The sequence below is a fragment of the Tiliqua scincoides genome, chromosome 2 (genome assembly GCF_035046505.1).
Source record: "Tiliqua scincoides isolate rTilSci1 chromosome 2, rTilSci1.hap2, whole genome shotgun sequence".
NCBI lineage: Eukaryota > Metazoa > Chordata > Lepidosauria > Squamata > Scincidae > Tiliqua > Tiliqua scincoides.
Genome location: NC_089822.1, coordinates 94,492,409 through 94,515,352, shown reverse-complemented (window position 1 = coordinate 94,515,352; position 22,944 = coordinate 94,492,409). Strand labels below are relative to the sequence as shown.

The following is a 22,944-nucleotide window of genomic DNA, read 5'->3' as shown; positions in this document are numbered from 1 at the left end:
AATGTGCTATGAGGTACGTCCACTGCATTCAGAGGGGAGTGGGCTGCTGGCGCTAAGCTAGTGCCAGTCGGTTCTGAGCATCAGCGCAACATGGAGAGCTGGCTGGCGCTCCTGCAGCACCAGTTAGCAGTGATTATTTTGGGGGTGGGGGGGAAGTGGGAAGTGGGCATAACAGGGTGGGAGAGGAAGGGAGGGCGGGGGAGGAACTGGCCTGGAAAGGTGATGGGGACCAGCTGAGCTCTGCTCCATCGTATTCTATCCTCTGTGTAGGGGCTGCAAAACTTGATACGGAAGCTCTCAAGTTTGCGACGGCAAAATGGTTGGTACAGACTTGGAAAGTTCCTGGGGCTTTCCCTGGGGGAATGGGACAAAAGCAGCCTTAGTGGTGCTGCTGGGTGCCTTACAAAGCATTAAAAACATCACTTCTGGTTTTTCATCACTTCTGGAAATTGCATTTTTTCAACTGCTGAGCTTGGTCATACATACGTCGAACATACGTCTGCAGCCTGTGTTGGGCTCATCCTCTGGCGGCAACGGGAGCATATCTCCCCTCAGCTCCAGAGGGGGCACACACAGGGGGTGCACATGGGGGTCCCCCATGGAGCCCATCCGTGGATAACTGAATCCGTGGATACGGGATCCGCAGATGCAGGGCCTACCTGTACTGAAGTTTTCTTCTGCAAACAACAAGGGAACCCTAATGTTAAAATAAGGGTCATTCTTCTGTAAATTTGATGAATGTCCTAATTCTGTCCCATGTCAGTCACCTGGTAAAGAAAGCCCGTTTTCGATGCCCAGGGCAGATCTGAAAGCACATGATGCAGTAACTTTGCTAAAGCTAAACTGGATGTGAACCATGTATAGATGGGAGACTGTTTGGTAACACTGTGAACGCCACCTTGAGCTCCGTGATTGAAGGAACACAGTAAGCAGGTAACTGAATGAATAACATCTTGCAATATGTAGAGGAAAACACAACGCTTTTCAACAGAAGTCACTTGTACATTCAGCTGTGAGTCATCAAGTGATATGTCACTGAGAGATATGCTATCAAGTGGTGACCAAAAGACAAAGTTCTCCAGTATGACGCTATTTTGCAGGTGGTTCCTCCAAATGAACAAACCTTGCAGAGACAGCTCTAGAACATTTCACTTGGGTACCCAGTGGGAGGCATGTTTGTTGCCAACCTGCATCACTATCAGAGCCAAGCGAACATTATGTACATGCTCTGCCGGTGACTTTGCCTAGTGATTTGCCTAGGGTGATTTGTCATCTTAAGTATTCAGTGGTACATTTCACACCAAAATCTGCAGGTGCTGCAATCAGGGGAATGAGATAGCAGCTGCTATTTCTGAACCCTTTCATTATTCATTGTTACTGCTGCACCACATGCAAGCATCAAGATGATGGAGGAAGAGTACAGATTAAAAACTACGATAATTGGATTAGCAGTTTTCAAATATGGAAACAGGATGGTAAGCAATTGCTCTGGGGTGTTCCAAGGACAGGGGGCAAAGGGCTTAAGCTGAAGGAGGTTAAATATCAAGAAGAATTTTCTAAAAATAAGGATAGTCAAGGATAGAGAATTGCCAAGGGAAGTTGTGAAATCCCATCAGCTGCAGATGCTTTAAAAAACAGACAGGACAAACATCTGTCAAGGAAGGTTTGGATATTATGGATTGATTAAATGGCCATACAAGTCCCTTCTAACTCTTTGAATTTCATGATTCAGAATGACATGGCGACCTCAGAACTCTAGTCCATCTGGCGTCATATAAGCTTGCGGAAGACACCCAGACAGAGACGTATGCAGGGCTAGCCCCAGCTACATAAGGAGCTCAAGCAATCAGGCAGAGTAACAGTATTTTTGTGTGTGCGACAATGATTGGAAAGGTTCAAACCAAGAATTCTTGCACAGAGTGCACACAGACCCTATCTGTCAGTAGCGCCTCGGATCCATACATTCTTCAAATATACAAGTACAGCACAACCCATGGGTGCCGTCAGGGGTCAGCCAGGTTGGGCACTTTTTGAAGCTCCGTGCCTATCAGAGGGCTGACCTGGTCAGCCAATGCCTAAACCATCAGTACCAGTAGCAGTGATAGTACCTAATCCGTGAGTAGGGTATGCCATGGAGGGATACAGTGCAGGGATAAAGGTTCAGTAAATAAATAAATATGCCAAGCAATAGGCTAACAGTAGCTAGTTAGACAGGCAGCAGACAATCCCCCCTCCCACATTTTTTCCTGAATCAGTGTTCTGGGCATGCCTCCCGATTAGCAGTAAATTCATGCATAGTTACAATGGATAGATTCCACTGAGAGTGGATAATCCTACTGCATCTTTACATCAGGAGTAGGCATGCACGGGGCTATATTGTTGGCTTCTATCCTGCTCACATGCATTTGAGAAGGGGTGTTCATTTTTTCAAGCACCCTACTTGCATGATCACAAAACCACTAATCAGGAGCAACTGACTGATACTATCACACTAGAGGCAAAGAGTGGGCACAGTTGCGTGCCTGCCATAGACCGGGACGGGGTAAAAGCCCCTGGTGCTGGCCGCTGGGACCCCACGGAAGCCTCTCTGAGGCTCCCGACGGGGGGGGGGGAGAAACTGTGCTCTGGTTTGCTGGCGTGGGAGGAGGTCGGGTGAGGCTCCATGAGTCTCTGGTGAGTGGGGGGGGTGGATTTCTGCCAGGGGGCGGCAATAGCCCGCGGGGGGACGCTATCCCGGAGCTTTGTCCCGGGCGCGGGGCTGTGGAGGTCTGCGACTGAGTGGGCAGGATACCTGCACAGTAGAATCTGATTGGAAGGAAGGAAGTTCAAAGCACCAGGTAGCACAGAAGCATGGCAGACAGCCTTCTCTGTAGTGCAGTAATTAATTAATGTACATTAGCAGTTCTTTTGTAGTATCCTACTGTGCCTAACAGAAGAAACCAGCTTAGAAATTACCACTCTAGGTGCCATTATTTCATAAAAAGTATTCTGACTTTTTGTGTGTGGAAACGTCCTGGCAATAGAAGCAAAAAATGGTGGATTTTAAGCTATGCCTGCTCTCTCTTTCTATGAATCAACCTAGTATAATAAATTACAAGACTGGATATACAATGACAAAAATACAGAGGGAATCCTCCACCACCACAACCACAACAGCTCCTTTTATCTTTTTATAGTAATTTCCATTAATACTTTATAAATGAAAAAAATACTGGATGGATGGATAATCCTTTCATTATTGTGGCTTTCTGTATCATGTTTTCTGTATGTTTTAATCTTGGCAGTCAAGCTTACACAGTGGAAGTTAACTGGTTGGAAAAGATTTGTACAGGATGTACTATAAGGATTATGGTTTTATCTCTTGAATCCAGATGTTATACTGGGAATAATGTGCAGACCAATGTATATTACAAGATATTTAGACTGGTTTGCTCAATTCCCCTACTTTTTAAAATCTTGGTTTATTCATCATATATAAGTAAGAATTCAGTGCTAAGGTCCAGCACTCTGATGAGGATGTGTTATCCACCTGGCAAGTCAATGAGCAACCTTCATCCCAGACACTGATCTGTCTAGATGCACAATTGCATGGGTATAAGACATTATACAACAGTGTGTGGGGGGGGGGGGGAAGGGGATTCTTGATCTTGCCTGTTGGGAAATCATCCTCTTCCCTGATCATTTTCAGTACCTTCTGAGCATTTATATTTTTTCCTACCGTGTATTTTTTTCATGCCATTTCATTGTTTGTCTGATTTATCTTTTTTTTTGGGGGGGGGGGGGGGTTATTACAATGCATTTTAAGAAATCATATTTTTATTCTAATATTTCATGTGTTCTTAGCCACTCTGGGATGCTTGTGGCTAGAACGACATGACACCAATATTTAAAGGAAATAAATTACAGTGTTATAACAGTGGAAGAGATGTACAACTTTTCCCCATCACTACAGTTCCATGACCTTCTGAGAGAGTGGGCAGCCCAATTCTATGTTGCCCCGGAATGTGGGGCTGCCATGGTGCCAAAAATGGCTGTCCCTGCATCCTGCGCACTAACCAGGCAGCACTGGCAGCACCTCAGGAAAGGGGGCTTTTTGTCCCTTTCCCCCAGGGAAGGCAAGTAGCCCCACAATGGGGCTACTCAATTCTACAGCAACCCTTGGGTCGCCACAGAATTAAGAGCCTCCGTGTCAGACAGTGGACCAGATATGGAAGCTCAGGATTCAGTGGAGCAGAGCTCCACCATTCCCATCACCCTCCCTCCCTCCTCCGGTATGCCACGTCCCCACCCTCTCCCCGCCTCCTCCTACTCCAGAACACCTCCTCCCTATCTCCCCCCACAACCCCACCTACCTCTCCGCTGCCCAGCAGTCCACACGACCACTGAGTAGCTGACCACCGGTGATTCACCGGTGCTAGCCCAGCGCCAGCCGGCACTGAGCTAGCACCAGCACTAGATCCTCACAAACGTGCTTTACAGCATGTTTGTGACAGTGTGCGCCAGTGATAAGCCGGCGTGCTCTGATTAGAATTGGGCCCATAGTCATCAGGACCCCGTTGTGCTCCAATTTCAGCACTGGCCCCACCCCCTATTGCTTCCAGCTTCAGTTTGAGATGTTCATGATGACTTATAAAGACCTATACAGCCTGGGCCTGGCATGACTGAGAGACTGGCATGACTGAGAGACCACCATGACTGTGGTGTTACCTCTACCTGTGATAACACCACAACCACCTTTAATCGCCTGGAAACATTCTCTTAAGTAGACCATCTCTGTGCCAATGACCATGTCTGGTCATGTCTGCAGAATGAACACCAGTCAGCTGCCACACAAGCTCCTCTGACAAGAACAATGTCCCTACTGGAGGGATAAACAGGCAACATCCACTGGCGTACCTGGGGGGGGCAAACAGTGCAAAAGCCCCAGGTGCCGACCCTCCAGGGGTGCCTCCCCAAGCCTCGCCCCCATTGCCAGAGGAGGAGTGCCCAGGAGCGCTGTGGAGAGGCAGCGAAAAGCTGCCTCTCTGTCAACGTCTCAGCGCCAACTGAGCAGCCCCCTCCCCTCCTCCTTTATAGGAGGATAGGGGATGGGCGCCCTAGAGAGGCAGCGCGTCAGGAGATGCAACTCCCGACACTCTAGGGCGCCCATCTCGTATCTTCCGGAGCAGGGGGAAGGGTCCCCTAGAGTGTCAGCATGAGGGGACATGCGACTCCTGTTGTCCTGACACTCTAGGGTGCCCGTCTTGTATCCTCCAGAGGAGGGGGTAGGGCGCCCTTGAGAAAATGCTTCTCTAGGGCGCCCTCCCCCTTCCTCTGGAGGATACGAGACGGGCACCCTAGAGCGTCAGCGCAACGGGAGTCGCATCTCCCATCGCGCTGATGCTCTAGGTTGCCCATCTCCTATCTTCCTTTAAAGGAGGAGAGGGGCAGCCCACTGTGGCGCTGAGGCACTGCTTGAGAGGCAGCTTCTCGCTGCCTCCCAGAAGCACACCTGGGTGCCCCTCCCCTGCTTCTGAGGGCATCCCTCAGAGGCGGAGGGCAAGCGGAACATGCCCCCTCCAACTTTGGGGAGACACGTGCCGCTTCCCAGGCCCCCACAGAGCCTTCCGCACCACTTGCAAGCTTCCAGCCGCCCCACAGTGCTCCAATTGAGACCTCCGCATCACTTAGAAGTGGTGGAAGGATCCGTCGGGGCCTCGGCTGCCTCCTCCGTTCCCCCTTGTTTTCAAAGGGGGAATGGAGGAGGTAGCTGCGCAGAAGTAATTGCTGTGACGATGATGTCACTGCAATTACTTCCAGGTCAGGTGCAGGGGGGTGGAGAAGAGGGGGGTGAAAATGGGGTGTGGGGGGCAGAAAATGGGGGGCATGGGGACCCCCAGGAACACCACTGGCAGCACCAAAGAAAATGTGGCTCAAACACATTGAGGAAGATCTAAGGAACCAGCGACATCAACAAGGCTAGAAATATTGCCAATAGCCAAGAGTGGAAGTGTGTCATGAATGACATACAGATCCCAGCAACACCTACAGCAGCGTATTGGTTGAGAGGTCAGCACCAACTAAGGACTAAAGAAGATGAAAAGAAGATCTCTGTGTCAGGGGAAATGGTAGGCGCACAGAAAAGGACACCCCACACCTTTGGAATTTTCTTCCACTGAAGACTTGCCAAAGCTCAAATTGTACATTCTCCAGAAGCAACAAATTTGTTCAAACTGGCCTAGATGATCAGGGTCAAGAAAGAATATTTAATATACTGTTACTCAGTCCAAGTCCTTGGGATGGGGGCAGGGTATAAGTACAATTCAATAAATAAAGATAAAGAAAGATATTTCTCCCCATCATACAATTGTTAAAGGCAGAAAAAGAACTGGCTGCTTCCCTCTGCTCTCACAAGATCACTTTCACAAGGTGAAATTTCCTAAAAGAGAATCATATTTGTGTAGGGAACTTACAGCACAATCCGAAGCATGTCAACTCAGAAATGAACTCCACTGAATGCAATGGGACTTACTCCCACGTAAGTGTGGATAGGATTGCAGCCTTAATGAATCCCATGTGGCAATTCAGCCTCAACCTCCTTGCAACAGAAGAAAACTGTTGTTGATCATAGGTTCCTGTTGTGTGTGTACAAGTTGCCAAATGTGAGTGTTTATTGCATGTCATGAACAACTACATGTAGCTGCGTGTAGTTTCCTATGTGGAAATGACTCCAAAGACACTTGCCCCACACTGGGGTTTGCATCCCCCAGACCAGGAGAAGCAGGCGACTGTGAGAGGCCCCATGTACACAAAAAAGTAACATGCTTTGCATTCCTTGCATCCAAGGAAAGTAAAAGCAAAACCGTATCTTCAAACTTCAACAAATGTCTCTTGTTATCCCAATTTTGCTGCCCTTTCACTAGAGAAAAAAAATTAAAGACTGAAAATTCTAGGAGGGTGTCTGGCCAGGCTATGTAACAGGGACAAAGGATAAGCTGTATAGCTATGCCAATTCATACTAGACAAAATTAAATTCCCCATTTCAGCTAATCAAATAATTGCTGTTAGACTACTTCATACTAGATGGTGTGTGTGTTTTTTTTTGTTATTTTAAATGAACGTTTAAATTTGTTGCTATTTTTATTATATTATTTTTCTAATTTTAATTAAACCTTGCAAAAAGTCTAGAAAAGTTAATCATCCATTAAGGTTTTGATTCGTTTATCTGTTCATAAATACTCGCATTAAATAATTCTTGACAGACAATTCTCTTCCTGTTTATAAACATTTTCTCCACTGGTCACCTGAAAGAGGGTCTTACCCTGCAAGAAGCAAATAGCTGTTTACAAATCTGCTTTCATATGTGTTTTAAATTATATATTGAACTTGGAATTGTTCAAGACCCTGGAGGTCTCTTTTTGAGCTAGAAGGTAAATTAAAGTCTATAAATAAGTAGATAAATTGTTCAGCTAAACTGTATGTTTTTATGACTTTTAGAAACTTCCTTTCCTGCATTACAACCCTTAGGAGGGATTTTATACTAGGTATTAAGAATCATTAAGCTTCTATTTGCACTCACAGATATTAGTGTCTCTCCTCTGTCCCACACAATGAATAGATTAAAATAGAAGAAATGGTCTCATTTTCATACGGGAACATTCAAGGTGCCTCCCCCCCAGTAGTGCAACGGAAAATGCAAATGATCCATGTCAGCACAAAAGAAGACTACAGATGAGAATAAAATATTATTTTGCCAGCATCTTGGGCATTTCAATGAATCCAAACCTTTTTCTAAAAATTAATATTTTGAACTGTGCAAGAATTGAGAGCCAAGAGACTAATGAAGCTTCTTAGTGTGGTTGTCCACAGTGTGTAATCTCTAGTACTGCTTAATGTGGTAATTACTACACACCTCAGAGAGAAATACCTTCTCTGGGATGTGTTTTAATGACTCTATGAACTCTGTATCAAAAGAATGCCACAAGATGAATTTTAAAATAAATGTATCATTTTGACATTATAGAGTGAGGTTTTTTATCTCTCAAATGCAAACAAAAACTGCACACTTAGCATACCTGGGGGGGTCAAAGGGTGGTGCCTGCCTTGCTCCCCACTGCCTTCTTCACTCCACCTGGAGGCTTTCAGAGGGCCTGAGGAGACCGTACGTGGCCTCCATGGACCTCCGAAGGCCTTCTGATGGTTAAGGCCTTCCAGAGGCCTCAGAAGGCTTCCGGTGGAGGGCATTCAATTTGTTGGCAGAGTCGGCATTCTGCGGTCCTGGCTCCGGGCAGCACGGGGCCAGGATCACCAGTGACATTGCACACATTTAAACATGATCATCCTTGCAGCCATGCTCAACCTTTTTTTGGCTTTGGCCCCTTAAGAGCTCTTCTCAAGTTCCAGGGTCTCCCTGTCAAACAAGGATACAACAAGAACAGATAAACATAAAATCCCCTTCTTACAGTTTGTCTATGCCCCCTTCAAATGTGCCAGAGCTACCCAGGGAGCGATGTGGTCCCCATTGAGAATGGCTGCTTTAAAGCACAAGATCTTAACCCATGCAGTGAATTCTGCTTGGAAGAAATTGCCTCTTTCAAATGTTTAGTCATGATTATCCCCATGAAAGAAAATGAAAATTTGACCCGGTGGAGGATCTTCTAGATATCTTTGCAGACAACTCCATTTGGGAATAAATATAAGAGATGTGCCACAAAGGAAGATTATTTTACTTGAGAAGAAGTATTCAGCATATGAAATGTGTTGTCCTACTCAGATTTTAAGACAACAAGAAGGATTAAAGAGTGAAAACAAGCCTCTTTTTTTCTCTTGCAATCCATCCCTGTGAAGACTTTTGATACGTCTGTGTGATATGGGACAACAATCTTGCTGCCCTCTCCCCCTTCCTGCTTGACATCCACACATGCTGAGCATCATATTTACACAGGGGCCATTATAGTGTTGCCAACTCTGACTGAAGTTATACCTGGAGATTTTTTTTTTTCCCAATGTAATGTAATGTTAAAAATTCTTGGAAGATCTGTTAAAATCTCCAGGTTTGCTTTAGGTAGTTACCTGGAGATTGATGCGGATTCCCAGAGATTCCAGGTCAGCCCTAAAGAGTTGAAAAACCTAGACCTATGAGCATCAAGCCCAAAGTGCATAGGTGCAATCTATATGATGCATACACTCTGATTTTGTTTCCTAGCTACCTGGAGTTGGATAATGAGGCAGGTACATGTGATAGTAGAAGCTTAAAAAATGTGGACTGGGAGCCTCATCCTTCTCAGTACACAGAAGTGGTCCCCCAGTCTTAAATGTTATCTAGATTTTAAACCACTGCCCTTCACTAACTAGGCTAAAGTTCCATACGCAGTACTCGCTTACTCTAGAGGTCGAGTTTTATGGTCCACCTCAAAACAATCTTTCTCTTGGAATCTGGGCCCCAAAAGGCCAATAAAAACAAAGTTTAAAACTTCCTGATGCATTTCACACATTATTCATGGTGGGAAGTGCTTCCTACCTTGTGACCTTTTAGAATGTTGAGCTGAGCAAAATGGGCTCAATTTTCTTTTAAATTAATGATGCCTTGCACCAGTTCCTCCTAAACTGCTGAAGGCTGACCTACTGTGCCGTTTTAAAACTCTTTCCTCCCCTTTGGGAACCTTTTTTTTAAAACAAAAAACCAACTTGAGAATTTCATCAAGCAAAGAAAATTTGGACCAAGCAAACTGGAACTGCTAACTAATTTATGACATAGTCATGTATTAGCAGATTGGCAGCCCAGTCCAATGCTAGGTTTATGCTGACAGATCTTGTGTTCCATCTGTATAAGCCCCATTCCAGTGGTGTGAAAGCCGCACCACAGAGGTGCACTTCAAACCTCCTGGCGTAAATTATCAGAGGCAAAGCAGGTGTGATAGTGGCTTCCAAACATCCCACTGGAACAGGTAAAGTGGCAGCAGATGAGGTTTGGAGGCAGAGAGCAGGGAGGCTTGGAGCAGGGACCAGGCTGAATCAGGGTCAGAAGAGAGAGGATCTCAGCAGCAGTGGCGCACATCAAGATCCTGTCCCCCTTTTCCCATCTCAATAACACCCCTTGAGGCTCCTAGGACATATGCCAGCTAAATTTCTGGCATAGGACCAAAGAAACCTATTGGAGGCCAGGTGGCCTACAGTGGAGGTAAGTAAAAAAAAATGCCAATTACTTCTCCTGGGGCATCTGGTCACACACACAACCCCACCATAGCAGGCACTGTGCACTCCATCAGCAGTGCTGCATGCTATGGGCTGGTGGGGGGTAGGATTGTGCTGTAAGGCATAGTTCTCATGTTACCCTCTTAATGAGGGATTTTGTGCCTAGAACCCGCCTTCTGCTTCTGAGAGAGAGGAGACCAACAATTAAAGCCTTGCTCCTTGCAGGGAACAGGAACTGACTGAGGAAGTGATTTTCAACCAGTGTGCCAAGGTCCACAAGTGTGGGAGTTTGGGGGAGCATCATTTATTAGTACGGTACCGGCACTGTGGTGTGCCTTGTCAATTGTCAAAAAACTGATGACGTGCCTTGTCAGTGTGCCATGAGATGAAAAAGGTTGAAAGGCTGCCCTATGGCGAACATGTATCAATCTGAGAACACAGCTTTGCTGAACCAGGCTTAAGTATACACTATAGAAAGATCGTGATCAGTGCAGATGGGCATTAGAGGATAATACAGCACTATAGAGAGAGAGCTGTATGGAACAACTGTTATAAAATTCACTTCTAGCAGATGGAAAGCAATGTCTCAGCAGAGCTAAAGAGCTCTAGTGTAGAAGCCATTTAGATTATACCAAACATTTAAGCAGGGTCAGGAGGGGCTAATAATTGTTGTCATATAAAAAACACTGTTCTTAGGATCCCCCTGAAAATTGTGGCTGCATAAATCTTTAGCTGAGATTTGGGAGAACTTCTGGTAATGTTAAGTATAGCAACTGAACACCTCTCAGTTGCATTGTGTGCCCTATTCCTGACATATTTTTCAAAGGCATTGTCAAAGCTTTTGTTTGCTGTCTTTGGAAGGCTTCTACGTTTTAAAAAAAATAAATAATCCACACAGACCAAATAAATTGTGCTGATGCTAGTGTACAAATAAATCCAAACAAGTCAGGTTTTAAGATTACCTTTTTGTATTGAAAGACTGAGCTTTCTCTGAGCAATCTCAGTCATACAAAAAGAAAAATAATGGAGAGCTGAGTTGACTTAGCTGAGCTGAGGGACCCAGAGCTGCCCTGGGTCCCTTTAGGGGAGAAGGGCGGGATATAAATAAAGTTGTTTATTATTATTATCGTTTCCCCCTCTCTGATTCTGTGACAGAAGGGAGACCGCATGCAGTGTTTCTCTGGGTTACTTTAGGTCACATTCCAGGCACTACACAGTATTGACCCAGATGGATAAAATAGATTGATTTACAGAATTCCCTACACATACATACAGCTCAATCGTATCTTAATTCCCACATGGTGATGCAGCACAATATCACTGCTGGAAGTCTGAGCTGATCGGTGCAGACGGATCAGGCCTGGAAAGGGGGTTAGGACATCGAACGCACCCATACCACAAATCCCGCCCTTCTCCTTGGCCTGATCCACCCACCCCACCTCATCTACTCCCCATTTCACCACTCCCCCCGCCCCTACACCAGACCTACCTGGTTCAGTGGGCCTCTGGCAACCACTGGCGCATGCAGGAAGACACCAGCCTTTCCATGGTGGGCCAGCTATGAATGCTGTTGCAAAGCACTTTGCAACAGCACACACCAGCAGAACGCATGTTCTGCCAGTTCAGTATTTAGTTAGAATTGGTCTGATATTTTCTTAAATGAGGGGTTTTCTTTAATGAGGGACACCCAACAAGTGATCCTAGAAACAGTTGCCACAAGGATGTGTCTCTTAAAAAGAGGAGCATCTCAGAATCCTGTCCCACTGCACACTTTGCTAATTACATTACTTATTGGCATCGTGTAACCATTGGAGGGCTTCCGGTCTGCCAGCTAACAGCCTGCGCATTAGCAAGCTTGGAAAGCCAAGAACACAAACTATAATTATAGCTTTTCAGAAAAATCCATGCACGTTGTCCAATGAATCATTTATAGGAACACATGGCTCATAATTTCTTTCAGTATACAAAATGCTTCAGCGTAAAATTGTTAAAAAGCTTCACAATTAATCAACAAATTACTTGTGAAACATCAGGGACATCTGTGAATTTCAGAGTCGCATTTAGTATTCCGAAGCGACACCACCATGTGTTAACATTCTGGAAAACACCTAATCAGAGTCCCTCCAGTCCTCAATTACAATTAGATAGTCTGGTTAAGGGACAGAATTCAGGCACACACACACACTTTACAATGGAAATGAAATAATTAGATCAGCTGCTTTCAACAGGAGCTCACTGAAGGGCTGGCCCACCCATGATGGCTCACATCTAGTGGTGGGGGAGCCGTGGTCACGGTGCCCTTCACCACAAGTCTCTGTCACCTCCCTCCAGCCATTGTGGATGGAACCAGTTGACCTACTTTCCACTCACTAAAAGTGAAATATTGCTTCCCTACCCACTCACCTCATTCCTTCCTTGTGCAGTCCCTTGAAGTTTAAAGGGACCCCATGAGAAAGGCGATGAAGCAGGAAAGCAGGTGGGCAGTGGCAATTCGCTTCACTCACCTTGCTCCTTCCTTATGTGGTCCCTGTAAACTGAAAGCGACTGCACAAGGAAGGTATGAAGTGAGGGGGATGGGGAAGCAGTCCTTTGTTGCAATCCCTTTAAATAAAACAGAAAGTGTAGGACATGGTAAGAATTCCCAGCACTTCCATTAGGGAAGGAGGATCACATGGGAAGGAGCAAAGTAAGTGGGATTTCTGAGAGGGGTGACAATAGCGGTGGTGGCAGTGAAGCAGGTCAGGGGCAGCATCATGTAGTGAATCTTCTTGAACCATCCCTGGCTCACTGGGCAGAGTGATGTTATACAGTCAATTTTTTTATCGCAGTTTATCTCCTTTAATTCAAGATGTGCAGGAGACACACATCTAAACATGCATACTTGGTGCTAGGTGTGTGACTAGGGAACAAAATACCAGTCCGTTAACATGTCTGTATATAGACCTGCTTGTAAATTGGGTTTTCACACCTCCAATATGTAGATAAGGCCTATCAGCTCCAAACCCAGCTAGAACAACATGTCTTGGGAAATGGTGACCAGACCCATTTCCCTGGACTCCTGAGTTTGGGGGGAAAAAAACTTTTGTAAAACAAAGGAAAAGCTTCACACATCCAATGGTCTTCACCAACCCTCATGGTTAAGTTCAAGTTAGACCCTCTGCTGGACCCTCAACTGAGTGGCAAAATGAAGGCTGAACCCAGCAGGATCCATGATTAATAACTGAGAACCTCCTGAATGTCACCCCAGCTAAGAAACTCATAGGATTTTATGAGGCAAAAACCTATGCAAAGCCCTGGCTTTTAAAGCCTCGTGCTCTTCCTTTTCACCTAGTTATTTCGTTTTCACCTGCTCTACCTGCTCCTCCTTGCTGTTACACATTTGGGAAACTTGCTGGGAAACTTGTGTTACATCATCCCCCATTCCAGCCTTCTCCATCCAAGTACCTCTATGCCAGCAAGCATCTAGATTAGTAACACGTCCCTAATGCTGGATTTTCATAGAAAGCCCAGAGTGGATCTGAGACTGCCAGATCAGTGTTTTTCTAATTATGGGTTGGAACCCACTTGGTGGGTCACAAGCCAATTTCAGGTGGGTCTCCCTTCATTTAAATGTGGGTTTTAATTTTTACTATATTAGAATTGATGCTACCATGGTATGTGACCGCATTTGGGGAAATGTTTCAGACCCGTACTTTTAACAGGCTACGATGTGTTTACCAATGATAGACAATGGGGCTCACTCCTGGGTAAGTGTGGATAGGATTGCAGCCTTTGGGATGTTTGTGGATTTTTTTTAAAACAAATCAGCAACTGCTTCGGATGGTTAGGAAGGTCCTTCTTTAAATAAATTTTTAAACTTATATTTATTGTAAACTTTCAGTTTACCTATTTAATTAATTTGATTTGATTCTGCTGTAAGGGGGGGGGTGTTAAAATTTTTCCTGCTTGATGGCGTCACTTCCAGCCATGACATTACTTTAAAGTTAACGATATCACGTCTGGTGGGTCTCTACAGATTGTCATTCTAAAAAGTGGGTCCTGGTGTTAAAAAGTTTGAGAACCACTATTGCAGGCTCTTGTTCGCTTCGGATGACATATCAGAGAGTGCATGGTGCCTGGAGGCCCCTCTCCAGTCTGAACCCCTTTATATTAGTAAAGCTGAAGATTATTGCTTGACTGTCCAAGGTATTTTATATTTCTAATAAGGTAAGTTCAAAGAAAAGTAGTGGGATGTTTTTAAATTAAGTATAAAGTTTGCTGTTGTTCTGAAAAGTTCTTGTACATTTCACTTTGAGCAACCACACTTAATTTAAAAAAATTAAGCTGCTACAGAACCATGCTGATGCGTAACTCTTACTACAGGAGATTGCCTTTATAACAAAAAAGCACAAGGTAGAAAAAGCATTACAAGTTTAAGATGTAATTCATTAAGAAGAATGACAGAAGAAAGTAATCATACAGACTTTTGCCTATCAAAATATTACTTTAACATGATTAAAAGTCAACTCCAGACATAAACAAGCTTGGAAAGAATGGGTTTAATCTATCCTTTTGTCATTCTTTATCCTGATAGTATTTTTTTTGTATTGGCAACCTTCAGTCTCGAAAGACTATGGTATCGCGCTCTGAAAGGTGGTTCTGGCACAGCGTCTAGTGTGGCTGAAAAGGCCAATCCGGGAGTGACAATCCCTTCCACACCAGGAGCAAGTGCAGTCTGTCCCTGGTCTGTCTCCCTGGCTATGGGCCTTCCTTCTTTGCCTCTTAGCCTCAGACTGTTGGCAAAGTGTCTCTTCAAACTGGGAAAGGCCATGCTGCGCAGCCTGCCTCCAAGCGGGCCGCTCAGAGGCCAGGGTTTCCCACTTGTTGAGGTCCATCCCTAAGGCCTTCAGATCCCTCTTGCAGATGTCCTTGTATCGCAGCTGTGGTCTACCTGTAGGGCGCTTTCCTTGCACGAGTTCTCCATAGAGGAGATCCTTTGGGATCCGGCCATCATCCATTCTCACGACATGACCAAGCCAACGCAGGCGTCTCTGTTTCAGCAGTGAATACATGCTAGGGATTCCAGCACGTTCCAGGACTGTGTTGTTTGGAACTTTGTCCTGCCAGGTGATGCCGAGGATGCGTCGGAGGCAGCGCATGTGGAAAGCGCTCAGTTTCCTCTCCTGTTGTGGGCGAAGAGTCCATGACTCGCTGCAGTACAGAAGTGTACTCAGGACGCAAGCTCTGTAGACCTGGATCTTGGTATGTTCCGTCAGCTTCTTGTTGGACCAGACTCTCTTTGTGAGTCTGGAAAACGTGGTAGCTGCTTTACCGATGCGCCTGTTTAGCTCGGCATCGAGAGAATGAGTGTCGGAGATCGTTGAGCCAAGGTACACAAAGTCATGGACAACCTCCAGTTCATGCTCAGAGATTGTAATGCAGGGAGGTGAGTCCACATCCTGAACCATGACCTGTGTTTTCTTCAGGCTGATTGTCAGTCCAAAATCTTGGCAGGCCTTGCTAAAACGATCCATGAGCTGCTGGAGATCTTTGGCAGAGTGGGTAGTGACAGCTGCATCGTCGGCAAAGAGGAAGTCACGCAGACATTTCAGCTGGACTTTGGATTTTGCTCTCAGTCTGGAGAGGTTGAAGAGCTTTCCGTCTGATCTGGTCCGGAGATAGATGCCTTCTGTTGCAGTTCCAAAGGCCTGCTTCAGCAGGACAGCGAAGAAAATCCCAAACAAGGTTGGTGCAAGAACACAGCCCTGCTTCACTCCGCTTCGGATGTCAAAAGGGTCTGATGTGGAGCCATCGAAGACAACAGTGCCCTTCATGTCCTTGTGGAAGGATCTGATGATGCTGAGGAGCCTGGGTGGACATCCAATCTTGGGGAGAATCTTGAAGAGGCCGTCTCTGCTGACCAGGTCGAAAGCCTTTGTGAGATCTATGAAGGCTATAAAGAGTGGCTGTCGTTGTTCCCTGCATTTCTCCTGCAGTTGTCTAAGGGAGAATACCATATCAGTGGTGGACCTGTTGGCTCGGAATCCACACTGCGATTCTGGATAGACGCTCTCTGCAAGTACCTGGAGCCTCTTTAGTACAACTCGGGCAAACAGCTTTCCTACAACGCTAAGGAGAGAGATGCCGCGGTAGTTGTTGCAGTCACCCCTGTCACCTTTGTTCTTGTACAGCGTGATGATGTTTGCATCCCTCATGTCTTGAGGTACTCCACCTTCTCTCCAGCAGAGACAGAGGATTTCATGCAGCTCAGTGACGATGATCTCTTTGCAGCATTTTAGGACTTCAGCAGGGATGCTGTCTTTTCCAGGTGCCTTGCCAAAGGCAAGGGAGTCCAGGGCCACGTGAAGTTCTTCTAGGGTTGGTTCACTGTCAAGCTCTTCCAGCACAGGCAGGCACTCAATGTTGTTCAGTGCTTCTTCGGTGACTACATTTTCTCTGGAATATAGCTCAGAGTAGTGCTGCACCCAGCGTTCCATCTGCTGCGCCCGATCCTGGATGACCTCGCCTGTGGCAGACTTCAGAGGGGCAATTTTCTTCTGTGTTGGACCTAGGGCCTGCTTGATACCATCATACATCCCCTTGATGTTGCCCGTGTCAGCTGCTATCTGTATCTCGGAACAGAGCTGGAGCCAGTGGTCGTTAGCACATCTCCTGGCAGTCTGTTGGACTTTGCTGCGAGCAGTTCGGAGGACCTGCAGGTTGCGCTCACTGGGACAGGCCTTGTATGCTGCTTGAGCTCTCCTCTTTTCCTCAATGACTGGTGTCAACTCCTCAGAGTGGGCTTCAAACCAGTCTGCCGCCTTGTTGGTCTTCTTGCCGAATATGGACAAGGCGGTGTTGTAAACGGTATTCTTGAAATGTTCCCATCTGTTGGATGCGTTTGCGTCGGCCGGGCCTGGAAGAGATTCCTCAAGCGCTTGTGCAAATTCCTCCACTTTTCTCTGATCCCGGGTCTTGCTGGTATCAATGCGAGGTCTTCCTTCCTTTTTCGTGTGATACAGTCGCTTTGTTTGCAGTTTCACTCTGCTGCACACCAGGGAGTGGTCAGTATCGCAGGCAGCACCATGATAACTGCGTGTGATCTTGATGCTGGGAAGGCTGGAGCGTCTGGTGAGGATCAGGTCGAGCTGGTGCCAGTGCTTTGATCTTGGATGTCTCCAAGAGACTCTATGTTGGGGCTTTGTGTTGAAGAATGTGTTGCTGACACAGAGACCGTGATGACAGCAAAACTCTAGCAGGCGTTGGCCATTTTCGTTCATCCTCCCAGTGCCAAACTGACCTAAGAAAGTGGGCCATGAACTGTTATCAGCACCAACTCTAGCATTGAAATCGCCGAGGATGAACAATGGCTCTTTTACAGGGATTTTCTTGACAGTGGTGGCCAGGTCATCATAGAATTTGTCTTTGGCTTCTGCTGGAGACGACAGAGTCGGTGCATAAGCACTGATGAGAGTGATAGGTCCTGCTGATGACTGGAGCTGCAGGGACAAAATTCTTTCACTTCCCACAGTAGGTGGGATGATGGATTTCAGCAGGGTATTTCTGACCGCAAAGCCAACGCCATGTTCCCTGGTTTCGTTTGGTGGTTTTCCCTGCCAGAAAAATGAGAAATTTCTCTCCTTGACAGATCCGGAATCTGGCAGCCTAGTCTCTTGAAGGGCGACGATGTCCATCTGCAGTCTGCTCAGCTCCATGTCGATGACAGCTGTTTTGCGTGCATCGTCTATTTCTTGCAGGTCATCAGAGAAGCCAGGTGTCATTGTCCTAACGTTCCAGGTGCCCAGCTTTAGGGCAGTAGTTTTCTGTTTTCTGTTGCATGGTGCAGAGTTGTCGATCCGCTTGTCGGTTTTCACCCTAAACCCCACGCACCCCATGAGGTTAACGGACCGTGGCGAGGCAACACCTTACTGGCTGGGGACTGCCCAGCTTAAGGCGGGCGGTAGCTGCCCAATGAGATGCAATGATCTCTCCCACCGTCGGAAGCAGCCCCTGGCGTCATGCTCTACGCCAATCGAGCAAAGACTTATAACCGGTAAACTGCTGCTTCCCGTGTTGTGCCGACGCCGTATGGCGAAGTTGGAGTGTCCTCTCCAGTGCGCGAAGCCTGGGTAAAGAAGGTATGGAGGATAGGATGTTACCCATGCAGCAAATCCCCCCTCTCCACGTCGCTGGAATGGTCCAATGGAAAGGCAGAAGCCAATACGGTTGGTTCCAGCGGCGTCGCAGGAGTTGCCAGAACGTGACTGTGTTCAGCCATGAACTGCCTAAGGGACTCCGGCTCCTGATTTTGCCTCGAGGTTGACTCCTGAAGCCTTTTCCAGAACTGGATGTAGCCACAAGGCAGTGGAGGTTTGGGATCAGAGTTTCCTTCTCTTAGATGAGCTGCCTTCCTAGGCTGACGAGTCCCATCTACCCGGTGGCTGTTTAGTCGCCTCTTACGACAAGTACAGCCAAACTGAGGGCCTATTCTTGGCCCCCAGCCCCCAGGGGTTGTTCTATATATCACTCTAAATATACATATGAGCACCTGGCCAAATTGCCTCCTACCACTTAAACTAAGGAGTTTTTCGACATCAGCTTTTAAAGTTGAGTGCCTTATTACCCCAAACATAGAAGTACCTAAACTGGGAAGGATCCTGATAGTAGTACAATCAAAATGTATTATGGGGCAAGGTCTTGAGAGAACGCCTTGCATTTCTGACATCTGGTTGTGATTCAAGATTTGCTTCATGAAAGAGCTGCTCAAGAACAGAACGCTGAATTATGACCAACTTACCACATCAATGATCTGCAGCAAGGAGAGTTGCAGCTCCACTACAAGAGACTGTGAATCATTCACTACAGGCCGTTCCAAGCGACTGTAGTTTTTCAGTAGTTCTCTGTAGAGCCGTCTTTGGTTTTCACCTTGCTGGGAGACTGTGAGGAGAAAAGGGAGGTAACAACTAAACTCTCTTACTTTTGAAACAATAATGGCTTTTCAACCGTGTTTCTCTGATTTTTTTTAAAACGTCAATAGCAATTTACAGAGAAAGAAAATCCTTATAACTTTCTCCCCTTTAGCAAATTTGCTTAGTTTCTGGGCAGACCCGGGTTCAGAACTATGAAGCTCACTGGATAACCTTCAGTAAGTCACTATCTCTCAGCCAGATCTTCCTCAAAGGATAATTATAAGGGTAAAACTGACTTGCGTACTATCCTGAGCAATTTGGAAGAAAGGTAGGAAACAAAGAGCCCAATAATGTCCTACCTAGTGTTCCAACAGTAGTACCAAAACAAGGCAAGTCAAAAGGGAGAAGAAGATGACAAGGAGACCAGGATGCTTGGATGCCTTGCAGGGCCAGCAGGACTCCTATCAATCCTGAACTGGGTTTTCTTAAACTGGCCAGGCATCAGCTAGGAAATATCAGTCCTAGAACTCTCCAGCAACCAAGAGAGAATGGAAAAGAATGGAAACAAGAGTCTGGGGAATGAGGAGGACAAACCAGGAAGACTCATAGCCCAATCCTATCCCCCATCAGTCCATAGCATAGCCATGCCAATGGAGGCTGACCTGCATGCAGTGGGGCGGATCAGAAGGCAAAATGTAGACCTTTTGACCTGGTTATGAAGCTGAAGCAAGCCTGAGGAAAGGGGAGGGATGAACTGGGAAAGATGGGATAGGATCCTGGCATAAGTTACTGATGCCAAGATCTACCCCCTCCCTCCCCCCCAAACCACCCCTGCCCTCCCTGCTCCAAGACTCCCTCTGCCCTCCCCCGAACCACCCAAGACATGCCCCTGCTGCTGACTTACCAGAGCACAGCCTGGTCTCTGCAGTGGCAAGGGTGCAAAGCTATTGCTGCTTTGCAGTGGTGGCTGAGACTGACCCAGCAATAGCGCAATTTCTGCACCATCGCAGGGCCTTTTATGATAATGTATCGGGAGTTATGATTTCATAAAACGCCCATAGGATGTGGCCATTTACCCCCTCCCTCATGCACTGGAATGATGTCAGCTGGAAGTCAGTCTAGCAACTCCCCACTCATCAGAACTAGAAATTCGTTGAACTAAGCTAAGCAATACACAAATGTGTAGGGGTAAGACAGACAAGGTTTCTTTTCACACTCCAGAACAATCTAACTTTGCGCTATATTTTATGAGATTTCAGCAGAGCTTAAAAACTGCATTTGTGTAGTGAGGCACTTCTTACCAAGCTGTATGTTAAAATGTTGTCTTTCTTCTGGGAATGGGAAATGTTTTTTGTTGTGACTATAGCTTTGGCAGATTTTGTCTCTGTGGTTTTTCTGAGTGCTGTGAAGTAGCTGTCTCTCACACTCAACTGACAAGGGTGTTTATCCCCACCTATTGTTTTTAGCATAACAAATGGTGTTTTGTATCAGCATGTTTGTATCGGGAATTAATTTTTATGTTTATAAAATTATGCAAATTCCTAGGCAAGTCAAGCTGTTGGGTGCCTGGCAAATCACCAAGGCAGCTGCTGGTGTCGTACATGGTTGGCCTAACTAATCAAGCTCTCTGTTATTTCCTCTGTGACCGCCCCAGAGCAAGAGTAGACACGGAACAAAGAAAATATTTTTTTTAAGTACAAAAACCCAAATAAAAGGGGGGAAAACCAGCCAATAACAAACCACTATAAGAAAGTTATGTTAAGGCTACCTATCTATCTGTGCCAATTTACAACTTCCCATCACACCTTGGCATCACACTGTAACCACTAGTAAGAAACAGAACCTATCCCATTAGTAAGAGCAGATAGGAGCAGGCTGGATTTTCAGTGGCTCCCATTAGCTTCTATGGGACAAAATAAATGAGCCATTATCTGGGACATGCTTGGCCTTCACCTGAGACACTTGGTTCATCAAGAGTAAAGATCAGGTTTAAGCTCAACCAGAATGGTATACTTTTTTTGTTTATTTTCTCCCATATAACTTAATGGTTACCATTTACTCCTATGAGAAAAAGTACTGTACATCACTGGGAGACAATTGTTACGGTAAGATGCAACCAAAGTCTACCCTTGAATTGGATAGCCCAGCCTATCACTGACAGGGATCTCACAGCATAATAAGGGCAGTGGCGTCACTAGAGGGGTGTGGGCCACAGTGGGTGAACCACTACTCACCAAAAAATTTTAAATCTTGGTACTTTCAAATAATACCATCATGTTACACATCATTTGATGTGTAATTTCATGCAGAGTGCAATGAAACAAACCATGGTGAAATACAGGTTGAGTCTCAATATTTGCAAGGTTTCCATTCCAAGTATTCACCTGGATGGCAAAAAATGCACTATAGCAAATCAATTTAAAAAACAAGTCTCTTTGTTCTAGTGATTTAAAAACAGCCTTGCTGAGCTTTGTAATGCACACAGAGGCAATCAGTGTCTCTCCAGGTGCTTAGGCTTCACTAGGAGGCAGCAATTCCTCCCCTCACCAGGAGCCCCAGCAAGGGGAAAGAATGGAGAAGGTGATAATCACTGCCATTTAGCCTTCTTTCACCTGCTCAGGGGGAAGGGAGGAGTGAAGCCTGCAGAGAGAATGATTGATGGATTGTCAGCTGGCTGCCCTCTCTGACATTATTAAACAACTGTTTAATTTAAAGGGCCCTTCTCATCAGCTCTGAGATAGAAAAATCTGTGGATAATTAGGTTATACCTGTAATCACTTGCACGACTGTCTCTCTGCAACAGTAAAAAGCAGTTTTTTAACTATGATTTTAAAGGGGTGCATTTTTCCCCTTCTCCAGGGATCAGCACATTCATTCTCATTTGTAGTGGCCGTTGGTGTTGAGTCAAATCCGTGTATAAAAAATCTGTGTATAACAAGGCTGTACCTGTATCTCTATTCTATCAAAAGTTATAACCAAAAAACCAGTGGATGGGGCAATGGTGTATTATCACGTCCACCATCCGAGGCATTGCCCAGTTCACTGCATAGGAGAAGGTCCATCATGGGTTGATAAGCTGGCCTCCCACTCCAGGTGATGCAAAACCTAGTTATGCCACTGGTGGGGGAAAGGAGAGTCAAAGTACAGTATCTGTAAATGCTGCCCCAAGGAGAAATATTCCATTCTTCCTTAGACTCTTTGCAGCCTACAGGCTCTTTCTTCACATGGTCTGCCCAACATAGCATCTGACAGATATTTCATTAGTCAATGTACTAGTTAGTTTCATTAGTGTTTTCATTATACCTGATAGCAAGATCCTCCACTGAAAGCCCACTATAGGGCAGGCTGCCCAGGAGGAAGGAGGCACTTTTTCTCTTTCTGGTTGAATGAATTAGCAGGCTGCTTGTTGAAATCAAGGAAGAATTTTTTTGAAGCACAAGGAGGGAAGAAGAAGATGGGAAACAAACAAATGCTATTCTCTTTCTACTAATAGTGCTCATGTTAAATTCTATTTGAGATCAGAAGCAGACTTTAAAAGAAAAATATGATAAAGATGGCTTGCCCTGAATTAACCCTATTCTTTCTGGATAGCATTGGCCTTTTTCATGACCTGACCACTGCCTTTTACCACTGGCAGAAATCCTCTCATTCTGACCCCCTCTAGTCAGCTCTATTCATTCATTCATTCATTCATTCATTCATTCATTCCCTGAGTTCTGATAGACTAATTTAAATCCAATGGATTTCAACATTTTCCATTGAAGAAGGTTGGTTGACTTTGGCCAATGATCAAGGACTAGGTGATAGATAAATTTAGCAGGAGTCTTGGGGGGCAGGAGGAGACAAACTTTATGTTCCATCACACAGGCTGGCACTCTAACTA

At 45.8% G+C, this 22,944-nt stretch overlaps 1 protein-coding gene across 1 annotated transcript in view; it reads right to left on the bottom strand.

The window, feature by feature from the left end:
• Positions 1-22,944, bottom strand: part of LOC136640827 (neuronal acetylcholine receptor subunit alpha-7-like) — a 106,213-nt gene that overhangs the window by 48,304 nt on the left and 34,965 nt on the right. The window contains exon 2 of the mRNA XM_066616176.1: positions 18,950-19,089. Within this exon, the coding sequence (XP_066472273.1) occupies positions 18,950-19,089 (140 nt within the window). The remainder of the gene's footprint in view (positions 1-18,949; positions 19,090-22,944) is intronic.